The 20,047-nt window shown below is 66.5% G+C and overlaps 1 protein-coding gene across 16 annotated transcripts in view; it reads left to right on the top strand.

Moving 5' to 3' along the window:
* The window catches only part of NCOR2 (nuclear receptor corepressor 2), a 130,525-nt gene that overhangs the window by 29,593 nt on the left and 80,885 nt on the right, over nt 1-20,047 (top strand). For all 16 annotated transcript variants that reach the window (XR_006740595.1, XM_045576087.1, XM_045576089.1 and 13 more), the window contains 5 exons: nt 3,329-3,511; nt 10,126-10,250; nt 10,636-10,813; nt 14,087-14,266; nt 15,213-15,326. Coding sequence is in view for 15 of the 16 variants with exons in the window: in XM_045576087.1 (XP_045432043.1) it covers nt 3,407-3,511; nt 10,126-10,250; nt 10,636-10,813; nt 14,087-14,266; nt 15,213-15,326 (702 nt within the window). In the remaining variant the exon portion in view is untranslated. The remainder of the gene's footprint in view (nt 1-3,328; nt 3,512-10,125; nt 10,251-10,635; nt 10,814-14,086; nt 14,267-15,212; nt 15,327-20,047) is intronic.

The raw sequence follows: 20,047 nt of genomic DNA, 5'->3' as shown, positions 1-20,047 counted from the left end.
TGGGAGCCGATGCCCGTGGGGGGAGCAGGTCCCTGCCGGCCGCCGGCCACGGACACACGCACACCGGTCACACGCGGGCCTGCTCCCGGCTCCGGCTCCGGCTCCCGTGGCCACCTCCCCTCCCGCCCCGGCCTCAGCTGCGGTTTTCTTGGGTCTCGGGCACGTGGGTCCCCCTCTGAGCCTGGTTCCCCGATCTGTAGGGGGGACATTGGAGCCCCCCAACCTCTCCCGTGCGGGGCCTGTGGCTGAGGAGCCTGGTGGGGGAGGCAGAATCGGGGGGCGGTCATCCCAGGGGCAGAGGCTGCAGTGATGCAGCCACAGTTTAGGGGTCACTGGGGCCCGCAGGAGCCGGGAGAGGGCGCAGGCCCTGCTCACACCCTGACTTTGGGGTCCCGGCCTCCAGGACGGGGAGAATGGGTCTCCCAGACCCCCCCCACCCCGTTCGTGCATGTGCACGGGGGCGGCCCGAAGAACCGGTGTGCCTACTGTGCACCAGGTGCACCTACTGTGCGCCGGGTGCACCTACTGTGCGCCGGGCGCTGGGCCTCTGCGGGAGCCCGCGGTCCATCAAACCAGACGTGGTCAAGTGCTGGCTGCAGGCCCCCGCGTCCGTGGTCTCCGGCCTGGACCGGGCTGGCTGAGGGTGGGGGTACAGATGTGACCCCGTGCGGCCGTGGCTTCTCCGGGCCCCTGGTGGGCTCCGTCCCGCTGGGCGCTCCCTGGGGCTTCGCTCCTGCCCGGCAGCGATGTTGAGTTCTGAGGCTCCCCCGCCTGCCCGGGCTCAGAGGTCGGTCCCAAGGTCAATCCCAAGGTCGAAGCCCTCAGCTCCCAGGGAACAAAGACGCAGGCAGCTCACCTTTCACCGCCTGGCGCGCGGGTCGGGGCTGGGGGCCAGGCTTCAGGCACATTCATCCATGCATCCCACCACCTCCAGGACCGAAGTGCCCTCTGCCCTGCACCCCTCCCCCTTCAGCTTGGCCTCCTGCTGCGGGGCACCCTCCTCGCCCCCGCAGTGGGTGCCCCAGGAGCGGGCCTGTTCCCGGTCCCTCCAGCAGGAGGCGCAAGAGAGCTGCGCAGGCCTGGCTCTGGGGAAGCAGGGAGCTACCTGGCCAGGCCAGGGTCACGTGACCGGTTCTGGAGTCCAGGGAGGAAAGATGGTTGGGGTGAGAGTGGGGTGCAGTCAGGGCCCCTGGGGTGGGGGCGGTCTCCATCTTCCCTCCCAGTGTCCGCCCACATTAGACCTCCCGGGGGTGGGCCACTCCCTGAGGTCAGTGGGGTGTGGGGGGACAACCCTGCAGGAAGCTGGGGTGTGGCCTGTCCACCTGGACACGTGACAAGCCCGGCCTTCCACTGACTGGTGTGGCTCAGTGGATAGAGCATGGGCCTTTGGACTGAAGGGTCCCGGGTTCGATTCCGGTCCAGGGCATGGACCTTGGTTGCGGGCACATCCCCAGTGGGGGTTGTGCAGGAGGCAGCTGGTCGATGTTTCTCATCCATGTTTCTAGCTCTCTAACCCTCTCCCTTCCTCTCTGTAAAATTCAATAAAATATGTTTAAAAAGAAAAGAATACATTTAATTGAGGGGAAGAAACACCCATGATGAGGGAGAGTCATGCACCGGCTGCCTCCTGCACGCCCCCCACGGGGACAGAGCCCCCAGCCCAGGGCTGTGCCCGGACCGGGAATCGAACCCGGCCTCCGGGTTCCGAGGTCGGCGCTCAGCCCCTGAGCCACGCCGGCCGGCTCCCTCGCCCCTCCCTGCGTCTGCCCTTGGCTCTGCGTCTGGGTTCCGTCTGTGGAGCAGCAGGTGTTTCTCCAGGTTCTCTCTCTGTGTCTCCCCGGAGCCTGGGCCCAGGTGGCTCTCCGTGTCTCTCCGTGTCCCCGTGTCTCTCCGTGTCCCCGTGTGGCCGTGTGTCCCCGTGTCTCTCCGTGTCCCCGTGTGTCCGTGTGTCCCCGTGTCTCTCCGTGTCCCCGTGTGGCCGTGTGTCCCCGTGTCTCTCCGTGTCCCCGTGTGTCCGTGTGTCCCCGGGTCTCTCCGTGTCCCCGTGTGTCCGTGTGTCCCCGTGTCTCTCCGTGTCCCCGTGTGGCCGTGTGTCCCCGTGTCTCTCCGTGTCCCCGTGTGGCCGTGTGTCCCCGTGTCTCTCCGTGTCCCCGTGTGGCCGTGTGTCCCCGTGCCCTCCAGCTGGGCCTGGGCCAGCTCCGGTGTCCTGCTCCCACGTCAGAGCGTCACCTGGCAGAGGTCAGCGGGCGGCCAGCAGCCGGCCTTGCCCGGGTCACGCTGACCTGGCCTGCCCGGGCGGGCGGCGTCCGGAGAGGGGGCGGGGCCCAGAAACCCGGGTGCTCGGCTGGCCGGGGGGCCGGGGGGCTTGGGGGCCGTTGGAGGCGGAGGGGGCAGCGCCCACAGAGTTGGGGTTCCCTGGGGTAAGGTTGGGGGGCCAGGGGGCTTGGGGGCCGTTGGAGGCGGAGGGGGCAGCGCCCACAGAGTTGGGGTTCCCTGGGGTAAGGTTGGGGGGCCAGGGGGCTTGGGGGCCGTTGGAGGCGGAGGGGGCAGCGCCCACAGAGTTGGGGTTCCCTGGGGTAAGGTTGGGGGGCCAGGGGGCTTGGGGGCCGTTGGAGGCGGAGGGGGCAGCGCCCACAGAGTTGGGGCTCCCTGGGGTAAGGTTGGGGGGCCAGGGGGCTTGGGGGCCGTTGGAGGCGGAGGGGGCAGCGCCCACAGAGTTGGGGTTCCCTGGGGTAAGGTTGGGGGGCCAGGGGGCTTGGGGGCCGTTGGAGGCGGAGGGGGCAGCGCCCACAGAGTTGGGGTTCCCTGGGGTAAGGTTGGGGGGCCGGGGGGCTTGGGGGCCGTCGGAGGCGGTGGGGCAGTGCCCCTGTGGTGGGTCTTGTGTCTGCCCGATGGGGGCCTTGGTGGGGGTGTGGCCCCCACTCCTGGCGTGGCTCGTGGGGGGCCGCTGCCCTGGCCTGTTGTTCCTCTGTGGCTCGTCATACCTCCTGTGGGCAGGGAGGAGAGGAAGGAGGTGGGGGAGGGGGAAAGAGGGGGAGGAGGACGGGGCGGGGTGCCTGCGCCCCCTTGTCGGCCTGGAGGCCGGGGGGACGGGGGACCGGGAGGCCGGGGGGGCCGGGGGGATGGGGGACCGGGAGGCCGGGGGGATGGGGGGCGGGAGGCTGAGGGGTGGGGGGTTGGGGGGACGGGGGACCGGGAGGCCGGGGGGGACGGGGGGCGGGGGGCCAGGGGGTGGGGGCCGGGGGGCCGGGGGACAGGGGCCGGGGGGCGGGGGGCCGGGGGCCGGGGGACGGCCCTGTGGCTGACCGCTTCGCCCCTGTGTCCGCAGGCGCCTGTGACGGGGCCGCCCGCCCGCCGATGAGGAGGCCTGGCCGCTGAGCGGGAGCTCGTCTGGACGGCCGGCGCCATGTCGGGGTCCACGCAGCCCGTGGCGCAGACGTGGAGAGCCACGGAGCCCCGCTACCCGCCCCACGGCATCTCCTACCCGGTGCCGATCGCCCGCCCACACACGGTAAGGGCCCGGGCCGGGGCCCCCGCCACCCCCGGCCTGTCCCTCCGCCGCCACCACTGCCCCTGCCTGTCCCCCGGCCTGTCCCCCGGCCTGTCCCTCCGCCACCGCTGCCCCTGCCTGTCCCCCCGCCTGTCCCCCCGCCTGTCCCCCTGGCCTGTCCCCCCGCCTGTCCCCCCGCCTGTCCCCCGGCCTGTCCCTCCGCCACCCCTGCCTGTCCCTCCGCCGCCCCCGCCTGTCCCCCGCCTGTCCCCCGCCTGTCCCCCGCCTGTCCCCCGCCTGTCCCTCCGCCGCCACCACTGCCCCTGCCTGTCCCCCGCCTGTCCCCCGGCCTGCCCCCCGGCCTGCCCCCCGGCCTGTCCCCCCGCCTGTCCCTCCGCCGCCCCCGCCTGTCCCCCGCCTGTCCCCCCGCCTGTCCCCCCGCCTGTCCCCCGCCTGTCCCCCGCCTGTCCCCCCGCCACCCCTGCCTGTCCCTCCGCCGCCCCCGCCTGTCCCCCCGCCTGTCCCCCCGGCCTGTCCCCCCGCCTGTCCCCCCGCCTGTCCCTCCGCCACCCCCGCCTGTCCCCCGGCCTGTCCCCCCGGCCTGTCCCGCCTGGGGAGGGGTCACCCCTCGGCCTGTCCCCCCGGCCTGTCCCCCCGGCCTGTCCCGCCCGGGGAGGGGGGCGCCCCTTGGCAGTGAACACCTGCTACAAGGAGCTCCCGCTTTGTCTTTTAAAAACTTTAAAAATATATCTTTATTGATTTCCGAGAGGAAGAGTGGGGAGGGGGGGAGAGAAAACCATGGGTGGGCTGCCCCCTGCACGCCCCCTGCTGGGAAATGAGTCCGCAACCCGGGCCGGTGCTCTCGATCGGAATCGAACCCGGGACCCTGCAGTCCGCAGGCCGACGCTCTACCCACTGAGCCACACCGGCCAGGGCTGGCTTCCTCTTTAAAGCTGGGAGGATGGAGACCGGGCCGCTGAGCCGGGTCTGCCTCGCAGGGTCCACAGTGGGATTGGCACACGCTGTATGCACCTCCCTCTCAGCCCAGCCTCGCCCCGCTCCCCCGGGCCCTGGTGGCTGCCGCCTTCCTGGCTGGTCCCCCCCTTCCCCTCAGGCCCAGCCCCGCGGAGTCCTGTCCCCCGGCTCCCGCCTTCCGCGGTCCCTCCTGCCCTTTGCCCTTTGCCCTGGCTGGGCCCGCTCCAGGCGATGGGGTCACCTGCTGGGCCGGCGGTGACGCAGGCCGGGCTGGCCGGGGCCCGGCGGGCAGCGGGCCGGAGGCCGAGGCCAGGGCTGAGGGGTGGGGCGCTGCCGCTGGAAGGGGGAGCAGAGCCTGGGCGGCGGGTTGGGGGGTCTCGCGCTCCTGGGGTGCGGGCTGAGCTGGAGACGCCGTCCTTGGGGTGGGGGGCGGGCAGGGCTGGGTCTGCCATTTCAAACCCATACGTGGAGGTCACGACCCCGGAGCCTGCCTGGGGCAGAGGGTGCTCGCACACATGGGGGAGCAGGTGGGGTGCTTGGCTTGGATGCCACCTCTGGGGTCTCTCCCTGAGCTTTACGGCCCCTCCTGCTTGGGGATGGCTTCCGAGGGATGATTTGGGTCCCACAGGTGGCCTCTCGGGAGCTGCCATGCTGGGAATATTGCCCATTCATTCATTCATCCATCCATTCCTTCATCCATCCATCCATCCATCCATTCCTTCTTCCATCCATTCATCCATCCATCCCTTCATTCATCTGTCCATCCTTTCATCCATCCATCCCTTCATCCATCATCCATTCATTCCTTCATCCATCCATCCATCCCTTCATCCATCCATCCCTCCATCCATCCATTCATCCATCCCTTCTTCCATCCATCCATCCCTTCATCCATCCATCCCTCCATCCATCCATTCATCCATCCCTTCATCCATCCATCCATCCCTTCATCCATCCATCCATCCCTTCATCCATCCATCCATCCATTCATCCATCCTTTCATCCATCCATCCATCCATCCATCCATCCCTTCATCCATCCATCCATCCCTTCATCCATCCCTTCATCCATCCATCCATCCATCCATCCATCCCTTCATCCATCCATCCATCCCTTCATCCATCCATCCATCCCTTCATCCATCCATCCATCCATCCATCCATCCCTTCATCCATCCATCCATCCCTTCATCCATCCATCCATCCATCCATTCATCCATCCCTTCATCCATCCATCCATCCCTTCATCCATCCATCCCTTCATCCATCCATCCATCCATCCATCCCTTCATCCATCCACCCAGCAAACACTTCTCAGGCACCTCCTGGGTGTGTAGCTGGGAACACACATGGGCCCCCCCGCCTCAGGGCGCTGAGGCCCTTGTGGGGCCGGCACGCCACACGCCAGGGCGAACACGGGTCTACACGGATGTGGCCACAAATCAACACGAGCTCCCGTTTTCCCAGAAACGCGGGTTGGTCCCGACAGAGGCCTGCGGAACAGAGGCCGAGATAAACGGTCCTCGTTAACGTAGAGGAATGTGACGTTCTATTGAGAATTAGTTTACTCTTGAGCGTTGACTTACCAGACACGGCCTAACGGCACAAATTACTGAGCGCCACGCACACACACCCGTTTCCCGTGTTCTCGGGAAGTGGAGTGTTTCCTTCGCCCGCACGAACCAGCCGGCCCAAGGCAACGCCGCGGCCGCCGCCGGGAGATCCTGCCGTATCGGCGGGGCGCGGGGGGACCGGAATGCCGCGCCGGCAGCCGTCGGTCCTTCGGAATCGTTATTAACGATTGTGCGCACAGGATGCTGTGGAAATTAAGTTACGGGCTTTTTATTAAAACGTTTCTTCCGTGCCGTGGTGTGGCTGGGCCGTGAGAACACGCTCTGTGGCTGTGCGTTTGCCGTGTTGGTTGGGGATCTGTGAGCGGGGAGGAGGGGGGTGGCTGAGGTGGGGGGAGTCCTCAGTGAGGTCGGGGTCCAGGGAAGGAGTTCTTACAGAGAAGCTGACATTGTACTTCATCCATCCATCCCTTCATCCGTCCCTTCATCCGTCCCTTCATCCATCCCTTCATCCGTCCCTCATCCATCCCTTCATCTGTCCCTCATCCGTCCCTTCATCCGTCCCTTCATTCATCCCTTCATCTGTCCCTTCATCCGTCCCTTCATCTGTCCCTTCATCCATCCCTTCATCCATCCCTTCATCCATCCCTTCATCTATCCCTTCATGCTGTGTGTGTTCCAGACTACACACCCATGAGGTGCCTGAAAAGTGTTTGCTGGATGGATGGATGGATAGATGGAGGGTTGGAGTGGTGAAGGGTTGGATGGATGGATGGATGGATGGAGGGATGGATGAATGGAGGGATGGATGGATGGAGGGATGGATGGATGGAGGGATGGATGGTGGATGGTGGATGGAGGGATGGATGAAGGCATGGATGGATGGAGGGATGGATGGTGGATGGTGGATAGAAGGATGGATGAAGGCATGGATGGATGGAGGGATGGATGGATGGAGGGATGATGGATGGATGGATGATGAAGGGATGGATGGATGGAGGGATGGATGGATAGAGGGATGGAGGGATGGATGGAGGGATGGATGGAGGGATGGAAGGAGGGATGGATGGATGGAGGGATGGATGGATGGAGGGATGGAGGGATGGATGGATGGAGGGATGGATGGATGGAGGAATGGATGGATGGAGGGATGGATGGAGGGATGGATGGATGGATGGATGAAGGGGTGGAGGGATGGATGGAGGGATGGATGGATGAAGGGATGGAGGGATGGATGGAGGGATGGATGGATGGAGGGATGGATGGATGGAGGGATGGAGGGATGGATGGATGGAGGGATGGATGGATGGAGGGATGGAGGGATGGATGGATGGAGAGATGGAGGGATGGAGGGATGGAGGAATGGATGGATGAAGGGGTGGAGGGATGGATGGATGGAGGGATGGATGGATGGAGGGATGGAGGGATGGAGGGATGAGGGAAGCTCTGGGGCCAGGCCTGTGGGACTAGCTGAGGCACGTCCCAGGCGGCCCCCGGGGCGGGCTGTGTTGCCTGGAACCTGTCGCTCCAGGAGTTCTCCCTCTTCCTTCCTTTGCCTCCTCCAGTTCACTTGCCCCTCCCCTCTCCTCCTTCCCGCTCGGAGACAGCCCTCCTCCCACTCGCCCTCCTCCCGCTGTGACGCAGGCAGGCCTCACCCTCCCTGCCTCAGAGCTCTCCTGTGGGTGGGGCTGCGTGGGGATGAGCGTCCTGGACGCCAGCATGGTGGCAGGGCGCACAGTAGGCAGTTTGGGAGCCTCGGCCGGGAGGCCGGCCACCGGCCCGCCTGGTGTTCTCGGGGAGCCCCACTTCCTGGGGGTCCCCAGTTCTTCCTCCGGCAGAGCTTCCAGGCGCCTTTGGGGGGCTGTCCCCTGGGCTCAGCCTGGAGCCTGCGTGAGGCCCCGGGTGCAGCCCCTCAGATGCTCCTCAGAGGGGAACGGAGGCCGGAGGGCTGGGCCGTGGGCTCCCGCCCCCTCCCGGGGCCCCATCCGCCTCTCCCGCCTCTCCCGCCTCTCCCGCCTCTCCCGCCTCTCCCGCCTCGCCCGCCTCGCTGGCAGCGGCTGGCAGGCAGGCACCGGTGCCCAGGCCCCTCCCGAGGGAGGGCTGTCTGCCTCTCTCCGCTGCTCATTTTGCTTTTGTGCGAGCGAGTGAGCGAGCGAGAGGAGCGCGGGAGACACTTCCTCTGGCAGACGCGCTCGGCTGGCTGACTGCTCCTCACACCTCTGTACGTGCGTGTGCGTGTGCGTGTGCGTGTGCGTGTGCGTGTGCGTGTGTGTGTGTGTGAGAGAGAGAGAGAGAGAGCGAGCGAGCGAGCGAGCGAGCTGTGCCTGGCAGCCTTGCCAGAGTGATCCTGGGGCCTCCCCTCCCGCCCTCCCTTTCTCCCTTCCTCCTCTCTCCCTCCTTCCCTCCCTCGGGCCCTTCCTCCTCCTCCCGGCCTGGTGGGGCCTGTGTGTTGGCCTTGGTGGGGCCTGTGTGTTGGCCTGGTGGGGCCTGTGTGTTGGCCTGGTGGGGCCTGTGTGTTGGCCCGGTCTGTGAACCCTGGTGCTCGGTGCTGGCCGTCCCTCGGGGGGAGGGGCCGGAGCCTTCTCTGCCTCCGGGCTGCCCGCAGCCGGGGTGTGTGTGTGTGTGTGTGTGTGTGTCAGGGGCACAGAGGCCTCTCCCATCGGTCGGTCGGTCCCCATGTCAGAGCCCAGGAAGCCGAGCTCCAGGGGTTTTAGCGAGGCTGTTTGCCCCTCTTTCCACCTCAGGGTGACCCGGCCATGGACCCTGACTCCTAAGGCAGGTGTTCTGGGGAGTCTGACACACACACACTCACACTCACACTCACACACACAGACATTCACACACACACACTCACACACAGACATTCACACACACACACACTCACACACACTCACACTCACACACATTCACACACACACTCACACTCACACACAGACATTCACACACACACTCACACACATACACAGACAGTCATTCACACACACACACTCACACACATACACAGACATTCATTCACACACACACACTCACACTCACACACACACACTCACACTCACACACAGACATTCACACACACACTCACTCACACTCACACACACACTCACACACAGACATTCACACACACACTCACACTCACACACAGACATTCACACACACACTCACACACATACACAGACATTCATTCACACACACACACTCAAACACACACACACTCTCACACACACACAGACATTCACACACACACACCCACATTCACACACACACACATACTCACACTCTCTCTCACACACACACACACACACAGACATTCACACACACACTCACACTCACACACACTCATACTCACCCACACAGACATTCACACACACACTCACACTCACACACAGACACACACACACAGACACACTCACACACATTCACACACACCCACATTCACACACACACACACACTCACACTCACACGCACACACGTGTTCCCGGCAGACCTCCCGGCGCCGGCTGGTGCTCTGCAGAAGTGGTTGCTTCCGTGAGGAGCAGCGTGAAGAGGCCTGGGCCCTGTTACTGGGAAATCGGGAGGATTGAGAAAAGGGGCCCTGACTCCGCCTGCCGGAGCCTCGCCCACGGCAGACATCACTAGCGGATCGGCGCTCGCACGGTGTCGCGGGCGGTCCAGGCAGACAGGACCAGCCGATGGGAGGGCCCCTCTGGAGGCCTGCCCGTTTTCCTGGGCGAGGACAGCTCTGTGTTTACAAACGGACCACCGGTGCCTCTGGTCCGGTGATATTCTGTGTCCTCGTCCCCCCCCCCCCGCCCGTCGGCACACCGCGGCTCCCAGCCACCTGCGGCTCTCTGGCCCCGGGACGGCGGCTCTTCCACAAAACACCACGGCCCGGGCCTGTCTGTGCTGAAGACGTGGCGTTGGAGGGGTTCGCGTTTAAAAAGCGTCCGTTGCTGTCCTGTGGATGGGTATCTGGGTCTGCGGACCATGAGTTTGCCCACCACGGGGACAGACAGACAGACGCGCAGTGCCCGCCCCCAGCGTTAGCTGGCGGCGGGCCTGCCTCACCCTCTCCCTCTCCCTCTCCCGCAGGACGTGGGGCTGCTCGAGTACCAGCCCCACCCGCGGGACTACACCGCGCACCTGTCGCCCGGCGCCCTCCTGCAGCCGCGGAGGCGGCCCTCCCTGCTGTCCGAGTTCCAGCCCGGGAGCGAGAGGTGAGGCCGAGGGTTCCTCTGGCACATGGAGGGCGGTGCCGGGCGGCCCGCCCGCCGGGAGGGGCGCCGTGTGCACCGGGCACACGCGTGCGGCTGTCCGTGTCCCGGCCACCGTGCTTTCCCTTGTCGCCGGGGAGTGTGGTGCACGGCGGACGGGGGCCCCGCGGGTCTGGCTGGGACTCAGATTCTGCGTCTGGGGGGACGGACGCTCGGTCCCCGGGCCACGCTCCGGAGCCCGGCGTGTGGGCCCGGGCCTGTGCGTGTGGACGGTGCGTGTGGACGTGGGCGGACACGTGTGGACGTCGCCTGCGGGTGGAGGAGGGACCAGTGCCCTGGGCGCTCGGCAGGGAGGCTGGTGGACCGGACGCGCGCCCCCGCCCCCCAGGTCCCAGGAGCTGCACCTGCGCGCCGAGCCGCACTCCTACCTGCCGGAGCTGGGCAAGGCGGAGCTGGAGTTCGCCGACAGCAAGCGCCCCCGCCTGGAGCTGCCGCCCGACCCCCTGCTGCGGCCCGCGGCCCTGCTGGCCCCCAGCCAGCCCGGCGGCGCCGAGGACCCGGGCAAGGTGAGGCTGGCGCCGCCGGCGCCACGGGTGTGCGTGTGTGCGCGTGCGTGTGTGCGTGTGTGTGTGCGTGTGTGTGTGCGTGTGTGCGCGTGTGTGCGCGCGTGCGTGTGCGTGTGTGTGCGCGTGCGTGTGTGTGCGTGTGCGTGTGTGCGTGTGCATGTGTGCGTCTGTGTGTGTGTGTGCGTGTGTGCGTGTGTGTGTGCGCGTGTGTGCGTGTGTGCGTGTGTGCGTGTGTGTGTGTGTGTGTGTGTCTGCCTGCCTCCATCTGTCTCTGGGCCTGTCTGTCTGTGTCTGACTGCCCGTCTCCTCCGTCTGCAGGGGGTGGCCTGTGCTGCCTCTGGCTGCCTGGGATGTGTGTGCGCGTGTGTGCGTGTGTGCGTGTGCGCGTGCGTGTGTGCGTGTGTGTGTGTGCGTGTGTGTGTGTGTGTGTGTCTGTGTGTGTGTGTCTGTCTGTGTGTGTGCGTGTGTGTCTGTGTGTGTGTGCGTGTGTGTGTGTCTGTCTGTGTGTGTGTGTGTCTGTGTGTGTGTCTGTCTGTGTGTGTGTGTGTCTGTGTGTGTGTGTGTGCGTGTGTGCGTGTGTGTCTGTGTGTGTGTGTGTCTGTGTGTGTGTGTGTGCGTGTGTGCGTGTGTGTCTGTGTGTGTGTGTGTGTCTGCCTGCCTGCCTGCCTCCATCTCTGTCTCTGGGCCTGTCTGTCTGTGTCTGACTGCCTGTCGTCTCCTCCGTCTGCAGGGGGTGGCCTGTGCTGCCTCTGGCTGCCTGGGATGTGTGTGTGCGTGTGTGCGTGTGTGCGTGTGTGTGTGTGTGTGTGTCTGCCTGCCTTCATCTGTCTCTGGGCCTGTCTGTCTGTGTCTGACTGCCCGTCTCCTCCGTCTGCAGGGGTGGCCTGGGCTGGCTCAGTGCCGAGCGGGTTGGGAGGGAGGGGGAGGGCGCTCAGCGGATGCTCAGATGGTTTCTGTGTTGCCGTCTGGGCTTCAGCTGCTGCTCAGACAGGCATTGGATGGGATTTCTTGTGTTTTTTTCTTCCTTTTTAAAGTGGAAGGGAGGGGGGGGGAGAGAGAGAGAGAGAGAGAGAGGGAGGAGAGGGAGAGGAGAGGGAGAGGAACATCGATGTGAGAGAGACGTAGACACACTCGTTGGTGCCTCCCGGAGGTGGCCCGATGGGGCGGGAGGAAGCGGCCGTGAGGCGGGACCTCGCCCTGCCCAGCGTCTCAAACCCTCGGCCCTCTGGTGTGCCGGCTGAGGCCCCGCTGCCGAGCCGGGCCAGGGCTGCGGACCTACGGTTCTGCCGTCCGTCCTCCACACGGGCCCGGCGTGTCCACAGCCCCATGTTCACGGCCGCCCTCCGGCCGGAGCTGCTCCCTCCCGCCTCCGCGCGCCCGGGTTCGAGCCGACGCCACCGCGCGGGGACGAGCGCCCCAGCCCGGCTCTGTCCGCCCGCCGCCTCGCCACGGGAGGCCCCCCTGGCCGGCCCGCGCCCACGGCCAGGCCTCGCCTGGGAAGGCGTCCCGCTCCGGCCTGGCGGGCGCCGGGCCTGGTCTGCGTCTCCCCGGTTTCGGGCTGGAAGGGGGGCCGTGCCTGGGGACCTGGCCCGGGGACGGCACTGCTGACCGCCCGAGCTGAAACCCACGCGTGAAATGAGTCCTGTTAGGGGAAATGGGCGAGTCCGGGTCAGCCTGGGGCCCTGGCCAGTTGGCTCCGTTGTCACAGCGCCAGTTCGCCCACCCTGGGGTTAGGGGTTCGATTCCCGGTCCTGGGGCCGGGGGAGGGGTGGGTCTGGCTTCAGCTGGCACCAGGGTGCGCAGAGGGCAGAGGGCAGAGGGCAGAGGGCACGGGTCATGCGAAGGCTCCGGGGCCGGAACACTCTACCGCTCCTGGCTCGGTGGGGGCAGGAGGGAGTCAGGCGCCCGCAGGCCCCGTGTCCCTGGGGCAGTGGGGGAGGCGGTTGGCAGCCGTGATGGCAGCAGTTGTGCCGGGAATAATGTGTCCTCTGTCTTCTGAGCAGCTGCCGCGGGGCGGGGCGACGCAGCCCTGAGCGGGGATCCCCCGGCCTCCCCTGCCTGCAGCTGCCGCTGGGCCTGGAGGATGGTGCTGGGCGGGGGCGCTGGGCGGGGAAGGGGGGGCTGTGCGGGGGTGGGCAGGCGCTGGGCGGGTGCTGTGCGAGGGGAAGCTGTGCGGGGGGGAGGAGGCTATGCGGGTGCTGGGCGGGTGCTGTGCGGGTGCTGTGTGAGGGGAAGCTGTGTGGGCGCTGTGCAGGGGGCTGGGTGGGTGCTGGGGGGGGCTGGGCAGGCGCTGGGCGGGGGGGAGGAGGCTATGCGGGTGCTGGGCGGGGGCTGGGCAGGGGGCTAGGCGGGCGCTGTGTGGGGGGCTGTGCGGGTGCTGTGTGGTGGGGGGAAGGCTGGGCGGGTGCAGGGTGGGGGCTGGTCCCCCCTCTGCCAGGCCGGGAGCCGGGAGCCGGGGCCCAGGGCTCATGCAGCTCGGACAGCGTGCCTGGCTCTGAGCGGCGGGAGTGGCCCCATTGCCCAGATGAGGAAACTGAGGCGGGCGGGGCGTGACCCGCCTGAGGGCTGGAGGGGGAGGGGATGTGAACCCAGGGCCCTAATGCACGCCCGTTGGAGAATGGAGTCGCGGTGACCCCGCGCGGGGGCCCTCGTGTGTCTGGCTTTGGGAAGCCGCGTGTTTGCACAGAAGATTGCTCGGCGGCGGTGAACGCCGGTGATTAAAGAGGGCGGTGGGGTTTTCTGTTCGTCTCACCCGAGCGGGTTTTTCCGCTTGTTTTTAGGGAAGGGTGGCAGTGGGGGGAGAGAATCGGGGAGAAACGTCGATGTGAGAGAGGTGCGTTCACCTGTTGCCTCCCGCATGCTCCCCGGCCGGGGCTGGGGATCTCACCTGTAACCCAGGCGTGCGCGGGGTCACACAGCAAGAGGATCGAGAGTCAGAAACATCGATGAGAAAGAACATCGACCAGCTGCCTCCTGCACGCCCCCCACTGGGGCTGTGCCCGCAACCAAGGCCCATGCCCTTGGCCGGCATCGAACCCGGGACCCTTCCGTCCGCAGTGGACGCTCTGTCCACTGAGCCGCACCGGCCAGGGCTGAGTACGGTTTTATTGGCACAGCCGTGTCCGTGTGCTCGCCGAGGGCCCGAGGCCGCTCTCCTCACACGGTGTCCGAGCGGAGCGGCCGCTGCCGAGACCCCCTCGCCCGGCAGAGCCGCACGCACCGCCTGGGGCCCCCGCTGACCCCGCCCGCTGACCCCGCCCCCTGACCCCGCAGGAGCGCAGCCTGGCCGGCAAGCTGGAGCCCGTGTCCCCGCCCAGCCCCCCGCACGCCGACCCCGAGCTGGAGCTGGTGCCGCCGCGGCTGTCCAAGGAGGAGCTGATCCAGAGCATGGACCGTGTGGACCGCGAGATCACCATGGTGGAGCAGCAGATCTCCAAGCTGAAGAAGAAGCAGGTGGGCGGCTGTGGGCGGCGGTGGGCGGCGGGCGGGCGCGGGCGCGGGCGCGGGCTGCGGCCGCTCCCCATGGCGGTGCGTGGGGCTGACCGGTCTGCGCCGGCTCGCGCTGTGTCCCTGACGCTCGTTGGACGCGGGGCCGGTTCCGTGCGGAGCCGGGGGCGTCGGGGGGACGGGCGTGTCTGAGGACGGGGCTCCTCACGCAGGTTAACTCGAAGGCGCCGAGGTGTGCGCCCACGGGGTGCGGGGCGGCGGGCTCGCTGCCGTGGACGGGAGGTCCCAGGTGAAGATGGGGGGCAGGTGGTGATGATGGGGAGGTGCGTGCCGGTGCCGAGGGCATGGCAGCGCCTTGGGGGGACGTGGGGTCATCCCACTCTCCCGAAAGGAGAGGGAGGCGCAGAGAAGGCTGCAGGCGAGGGCGTTGTGGGAGGAAGGCCCAGCCTCCGCGGTCCGGCTCCCGCGTCTGCCCCGCCTCCCGGGGACGCCGTTCCCGTGCGGAGGAGAGTGGGCGGTGGCCGCCGGCGTTTCGAGAGCCCCATGCGCCCCGGCTCAGCCCCTCCTCCCAGCAGCCCTGTCCGGGAGGTGCAGCAATGGCCCCATTTTACAGATGAGAAAACCGAGGCACAGCAGGAGGGAAGCTGCTTGCCGATGCTCAGCTCGCTGCCGCGTCCTCAGGGCAGGGGCGGGGTGGGAGCCAGGCGGCCGGCTGCAGAGCCCGAGGCTGGGGCTGGCCAGGCGGGACCCTCCGGTCCCGGAGCATCGTCAGGGGCCCCTCCAGGGCTCCAAGTCCCCGCGGTGACTCAGAGGAAATGGTTAGCAGCCTGACTTCCTGTGCGCGGCCACCAGCAGCCCGGCCCCGCGGGCCGCCCCTCCGCCCGCCCCTCCTTCCGCCTGCCCGCCCGCCCGCCCGCCCGCCGGGCGCTCACCGCCCCGCTCCTTCCCGCAGCAACAGCTGGAGGAGGAGGCCGCCAAGCCGCCCGAGCCCGAGAAGCCCGTGTCGCCGCCACCCATCGAGTCCAAGCACCGCAGCCTCGTGCAGATCATCTACGACGAGAACCGGGTAGGCGCCCGCCCCGCGCCCGCGCCCCGGAGGGGCCCCCACACGCTCCCCCTGCGCCTCCCGGGCCTCGGGGTTCCCAGCTGTGGGGGCTCCCCCCGCCCCCCTTGTGCGAGCAGGTGCACACACACACACACACACACACACTCGGAGGCCTGGGCGGGTGAGTGGGCGGGGAAGGGGGCCTGGCAGAGACCCGTTGGGGGTGGCTGCAGCGGGTCCCGCTCAGATGCGATGCCCGCGGGGCTGGGCCGGCCCGGGGGACGCGGTGTGAAGCTCGGGTGTCGGGTCTTCGGGGGAGAGCGTGGGGCCCAGCTGGGGGGGGGCGGGGGTGGCCCTCACGTAGGCGCCGAGCAGATGGGACTCCTGTGACGCAGGAGGCAGTCCTCACGCCATGATGCTTATTCTCTCCTTTTTAAAAAATACACTTTATTGACTTTTTACAGAGAGGAAGGGAGAGGGAGAGAGAGTTAGAAACATCAATGAGAGAGAAATATCGGTCAGCTGCCTCCTGCACGCCCCCCACCGGGGATGTGCCCGCAACCAAGGTCCATGCCCTTGGCCAGAATCGAACCCGGGACCTTTCAGTCCGCAGGCCGAGGCTCTGGAGTTAACGTTCGTTACCAAGGGCCGAGGTCGGCAAACGGCGGCTCGTGAGCCACATGTGGCTCTTTGGCCCCTGGAGTGCGGCTCTCCCACAAAACACCTCGGCCTGGGCGAGTCCACGCTGCAGACGTGGCGTTAGAAGAAGGTTAAGTTTAAAACATGTGGCTCTCCGAAGAAATTCCAATCGTCGTGTGTCGGTGTTTGGCTCTGTGGACGGAGGAGTTTGCTGACCGCGGGCCTAGAACCGTGCCTGGCACCGAGTGCCAGCTGTGTAGCTACTCTTGTTCCAGTGGGCTGGGTGCATGGCACACGTCCCAATCATTGATTCACCCATTCATTTATTCTTTCGTTCATTCATTCCTTCATTCCTTTATCCATTCGTTCGTTCATTCCTTCATTCCCTTATCCATTCGTTCATTCATTCCTTCATTCCCTTATCCATTCGTTCATTCATTCCTTCATTCCCTTATCCATTCCTTCATTCATTCATCCGTTCACTCATCCACCCATTCACCCATCGTTTGTTCACTCATTTATCTGTTTTTTTATCCATCCGTTCATTCATTCATTTGTTCGTTCGTTCATCCATCCATTCATCCATTCGCTCGTTCATTCACTCGTTTGTTCATTTACTCGTTCGTTCATTCACTTGTTCATTCCTTCAGCAGCCCCGTGAGGGGATCCTGCTGCGGGGCTCTCCTGCCACAGGCCCGTCCCCTGGGGGGAGACAGACTCGTCCCCGCGGCTCCCCCGCCCACGGGCGCGCTGGTGGCTGAGGAGCGTGGCTTCTCCTCCCTCGTCCTCTGACCCTCTTCTGTCCTCCCGTCCGCTCGTCCTCTCCCTGCCCAGTCTGCCCCCTCTCCCGCCCCGTGCTCTTCCCGGCATGGGCGGGCGCACTGCTGCCTCCGCCACGGCCTCCGCCACGCCCTCCGCCACGCCCTCCGCCACGGCCTCCGCCACGGCCTCCGCCACGGCCCCCGCCACGGCCTCCCGCCACGCCCTCCGCCACGCCCTCCGCCACGCCCTCCGCCACGGCCCCCCCCCGCCTCAGGCCCCTGCCACGGCCCCCGCCACGGCCTCCGCCACGGCCTCCGCCACGGCCCTCTGCCCCGGCCCCCCGCCACGGCCTCCCGCCACGGCCTCCCGCCACGCCTCCGCCACGGCCTCCGCCACGGCCTCCGCCACGTCCTCCATCACGCCCTCCGCCACGGCCCCCGCCACGCCCTCCGCCACAGCCTCCGCCACGCCCTCCGCCACGGCCTCCGCCACGGCCTCCGCCACGCCCTCCGCCACGGCCTTCTCTCCCCCGGGCTCGCTCTCCTCCGCTCGTGGCTCCCGGGCCCCTGGTCCAGCCCCTGGGGACCGTCTGCCGAACCTGCAAACCTACCAACCCCGTTTCTCCTCTTTCTGGCCCTAATTTTCTGGCCTTAACACCCCCTCCCCGTTCCCCGGACACTGTTCGCGGCTTGTGCTTGTGCTGTGTGTCGGGGACGGAGCTCTGTGAGGGCGAGGGTCTGTGTTTCCCTCCCGCCGGCCCAGCACCTGGGACAGGGCCTGGGATGGGGTAGCTCAGTGGTCGGCAAACTCCTTCGTCCAGAGCCAGATAGCAACGGGACAGCGACTGAAATTTCTTCTGAGAGCCCAATTTTTTAAACTTAAACTGTGTAGGCAGGTACATTGTTGTTGTTTTTTAATATGTTTTATCGATTTTTTTACAGAGAGGAAGGGAGAGGGATAGTTAGAGGGTTACAAACACCGATCAGCTGCCTCCTGCACACCATCCTCTGGGGATGTGCCCACAACCAAGGCACATGCCCTTGACCGGAATCGAACCTGGGACCCTTGAGTCCCCAGGCTGACGCTCTATCCACTGAGCCACACCGGTCAGGGCAGGTACATTGTTATTGACTGAATCAGGGCACTCCTAAGCTGGCCTTTGCTTAAAACTCAAGGGGCCAGAGAGCCGCGTGTGGCTCGAGAGCCGCAGTTTGCCGACCCCTGGGGTAGGCGCTCACTGAATCTCTGCTGCACACCTGGAGGGAGGGCAGAGGGGAGGGGAGGGGAGGAGGGGAAGGGAGACTGGTTTGGGGGCTGTGCCAGGGCAGGCTGTGGGGGCGTCCCTCGGGGGGGGCTGGAGGCGGGGTGGGCCGAGCCGCTCCTCCGCCCGGGGCCCGTGGGGCTGGGTTTTAGTCCCGTCCTCCCCGCAGCTCGGAGCGGCTGGCGGCAGGCCGCCTCTGATCGGCGCTCTGCCTGCGACGGGCTCCCCGCCAGGCGGGCCCGCGGCTCGTTATCCATTCGCGGCACGGACGGGCGGGCGGGCGGGCAGGTGCGCAGGCGGCCGGCGGAGCAGGAGCTGCGGGCGGGGCGGGCGAGGCTGGAAGCCGGGGGTGGGCGTTCGGGTGGGAGTCACAGCGCGGGGAAGGCTCAGGGCACGGGGAAGTGTGGGGGGCAGGAGGCGGGGCCGGGAGGACCTCAGCTCTGAGTTTGGATCACACACACACTTACACACACACACTCTCACACACACACACACTCACACACACACTCTCTCACACACACATACACACGCATACTCACGCATACACACACACACACTCACACACACGCATACACACACACGCATACACACACACGCACACTCACACGCATACACACACGCACACACACGTATACACACACATACTCACACACACGCATACACACTCACACACACACTCTCACACACACTCTCACACACACACACTCACACACTCACACGCATACTCACGCATACACACACACACGCATACTCACATGCATACACACACTCACACACACACTCTCTCACACACACACGCATACACACACACGCACACTCACACACACACACACGCTCGGCACAGGGGGATGAGTGCCTGGTGCTGGGGCCGTACGAACGTAGGAATCAGGGCAATCACGGCGGACTTCCTGGAGGAGGCGGGGCCTGAGCGAGGAACGGGTGACGGATGCTTCCCGTGGAGAGGACGGGGTTATCTATGCCCTTACATCCCTGTGCACGGGCGTGCGCACGCGTGTTCGCGGGGACCGGGGACGAGCGGGTGCATGCGGGTGATGCCCGTGGTGGAGCCAGAGCTTGTGTGTGCGTTTACACACGTGTGCACCTGAGCGCCTGCCTGTCAGCTGTGCGGCGCTGCTAACGCACGGGGTGGCGCAGCGTGTGTGTGCTTGCAGATCGACACGAGGAGAGCACGTGTGTGTTTGTACTTCATGCACACACGCGTGTCCACGTGGCACATGTGTGCGGCGTGTGCGCGCGTGTGGCCTGTGGGGCACACGGTGCTCTATGGGGTGGGCCCAGGGCTGGGTGCTGTAGGTCCGGAGGCGGGTTCGTTCCTGTCCCTGCAGGAGGCTGAGGTCTCTCCACTCCCCCAGGCACAGCCCCAGCCCCAGGGGCCTGGTCACTGACCCGGGTGCCTGCAGGGGGAATGCAGCCTGTAGAATCAGGGCAGTCACGCTGACTTCCTGGAGGAGGCGGGGCCTGAGCGAGGCCCGTCCGAAGAGGACACCTCTGGGAAAGGTAGACGGGTGTTTCCAGTGGACCGTGGCCAGGAGGATGTCTCCGGGGCCTCGGTTTCCTCACCTGTGAAATGGGCCCGCACCGCGGCCCTGCCGCATTGTGCGTGACTGAGACGCGGGCGTCGCGGGCTGTGTGCTCAGCCTGGCTCCTCCGGGTGCTCCGTGCATGCTGGCGTCGCCATAGCAGCAGGCCCCCCCCCCCGTCACGCTTCGAGCCTGCTGGTCTGAGGTGTCTGCTCTGCACCAGGGCAGCTGAGAGCACGGCTCTTCCTGGGGCCGGGCCGGGGCTCGGTGGAGCGAGCTAGGTGCCGGCTGGAGCCTCCCTCAGGCTCGCTCACTGGGAGGGGGTGGTGGGGAACGCTGGCCCTCATACCCGCCTCCCAGTGGGACCCGTGGCCTGAGCCCCGCTCCTGGCCTCCAGGCACCCCCTTTCAGTGGGTCTGGATTGGGGGCTCCCTGCGGGACCGTCTGGCGATGGCCCGTCCTCCGGCCCACGCCCCAAACCCAATGATCCCCCGAGTTTGGCTGAGTCAGGAGCCCCCCCCCCCCATTCCTGGCTCCTG

The sequence above is a fragment of the Pipistrellus kuhlii genome, unplaced genomic scaffold, assembly GCF_014108245.1.
Source record: "Pipistrellus kuhlii isolate mPipKuh1 unplaced genomic scaffold, mPipKuh1.p scaffold_m20_p_74, whole genome shotgun sequence".
Lineage (NCBI taxonomy): Eukaryota > Metazoa > Chordata > Mammalia > Chiroptera > Vespertilionidae > Pipistrellus > Pipistrellus kuhlii.
The sequence above is the reverse complement of the archived record's forward strand: the minus strand, read 5'-3'. Positions and strand labels throughout refer to the sequence as shown.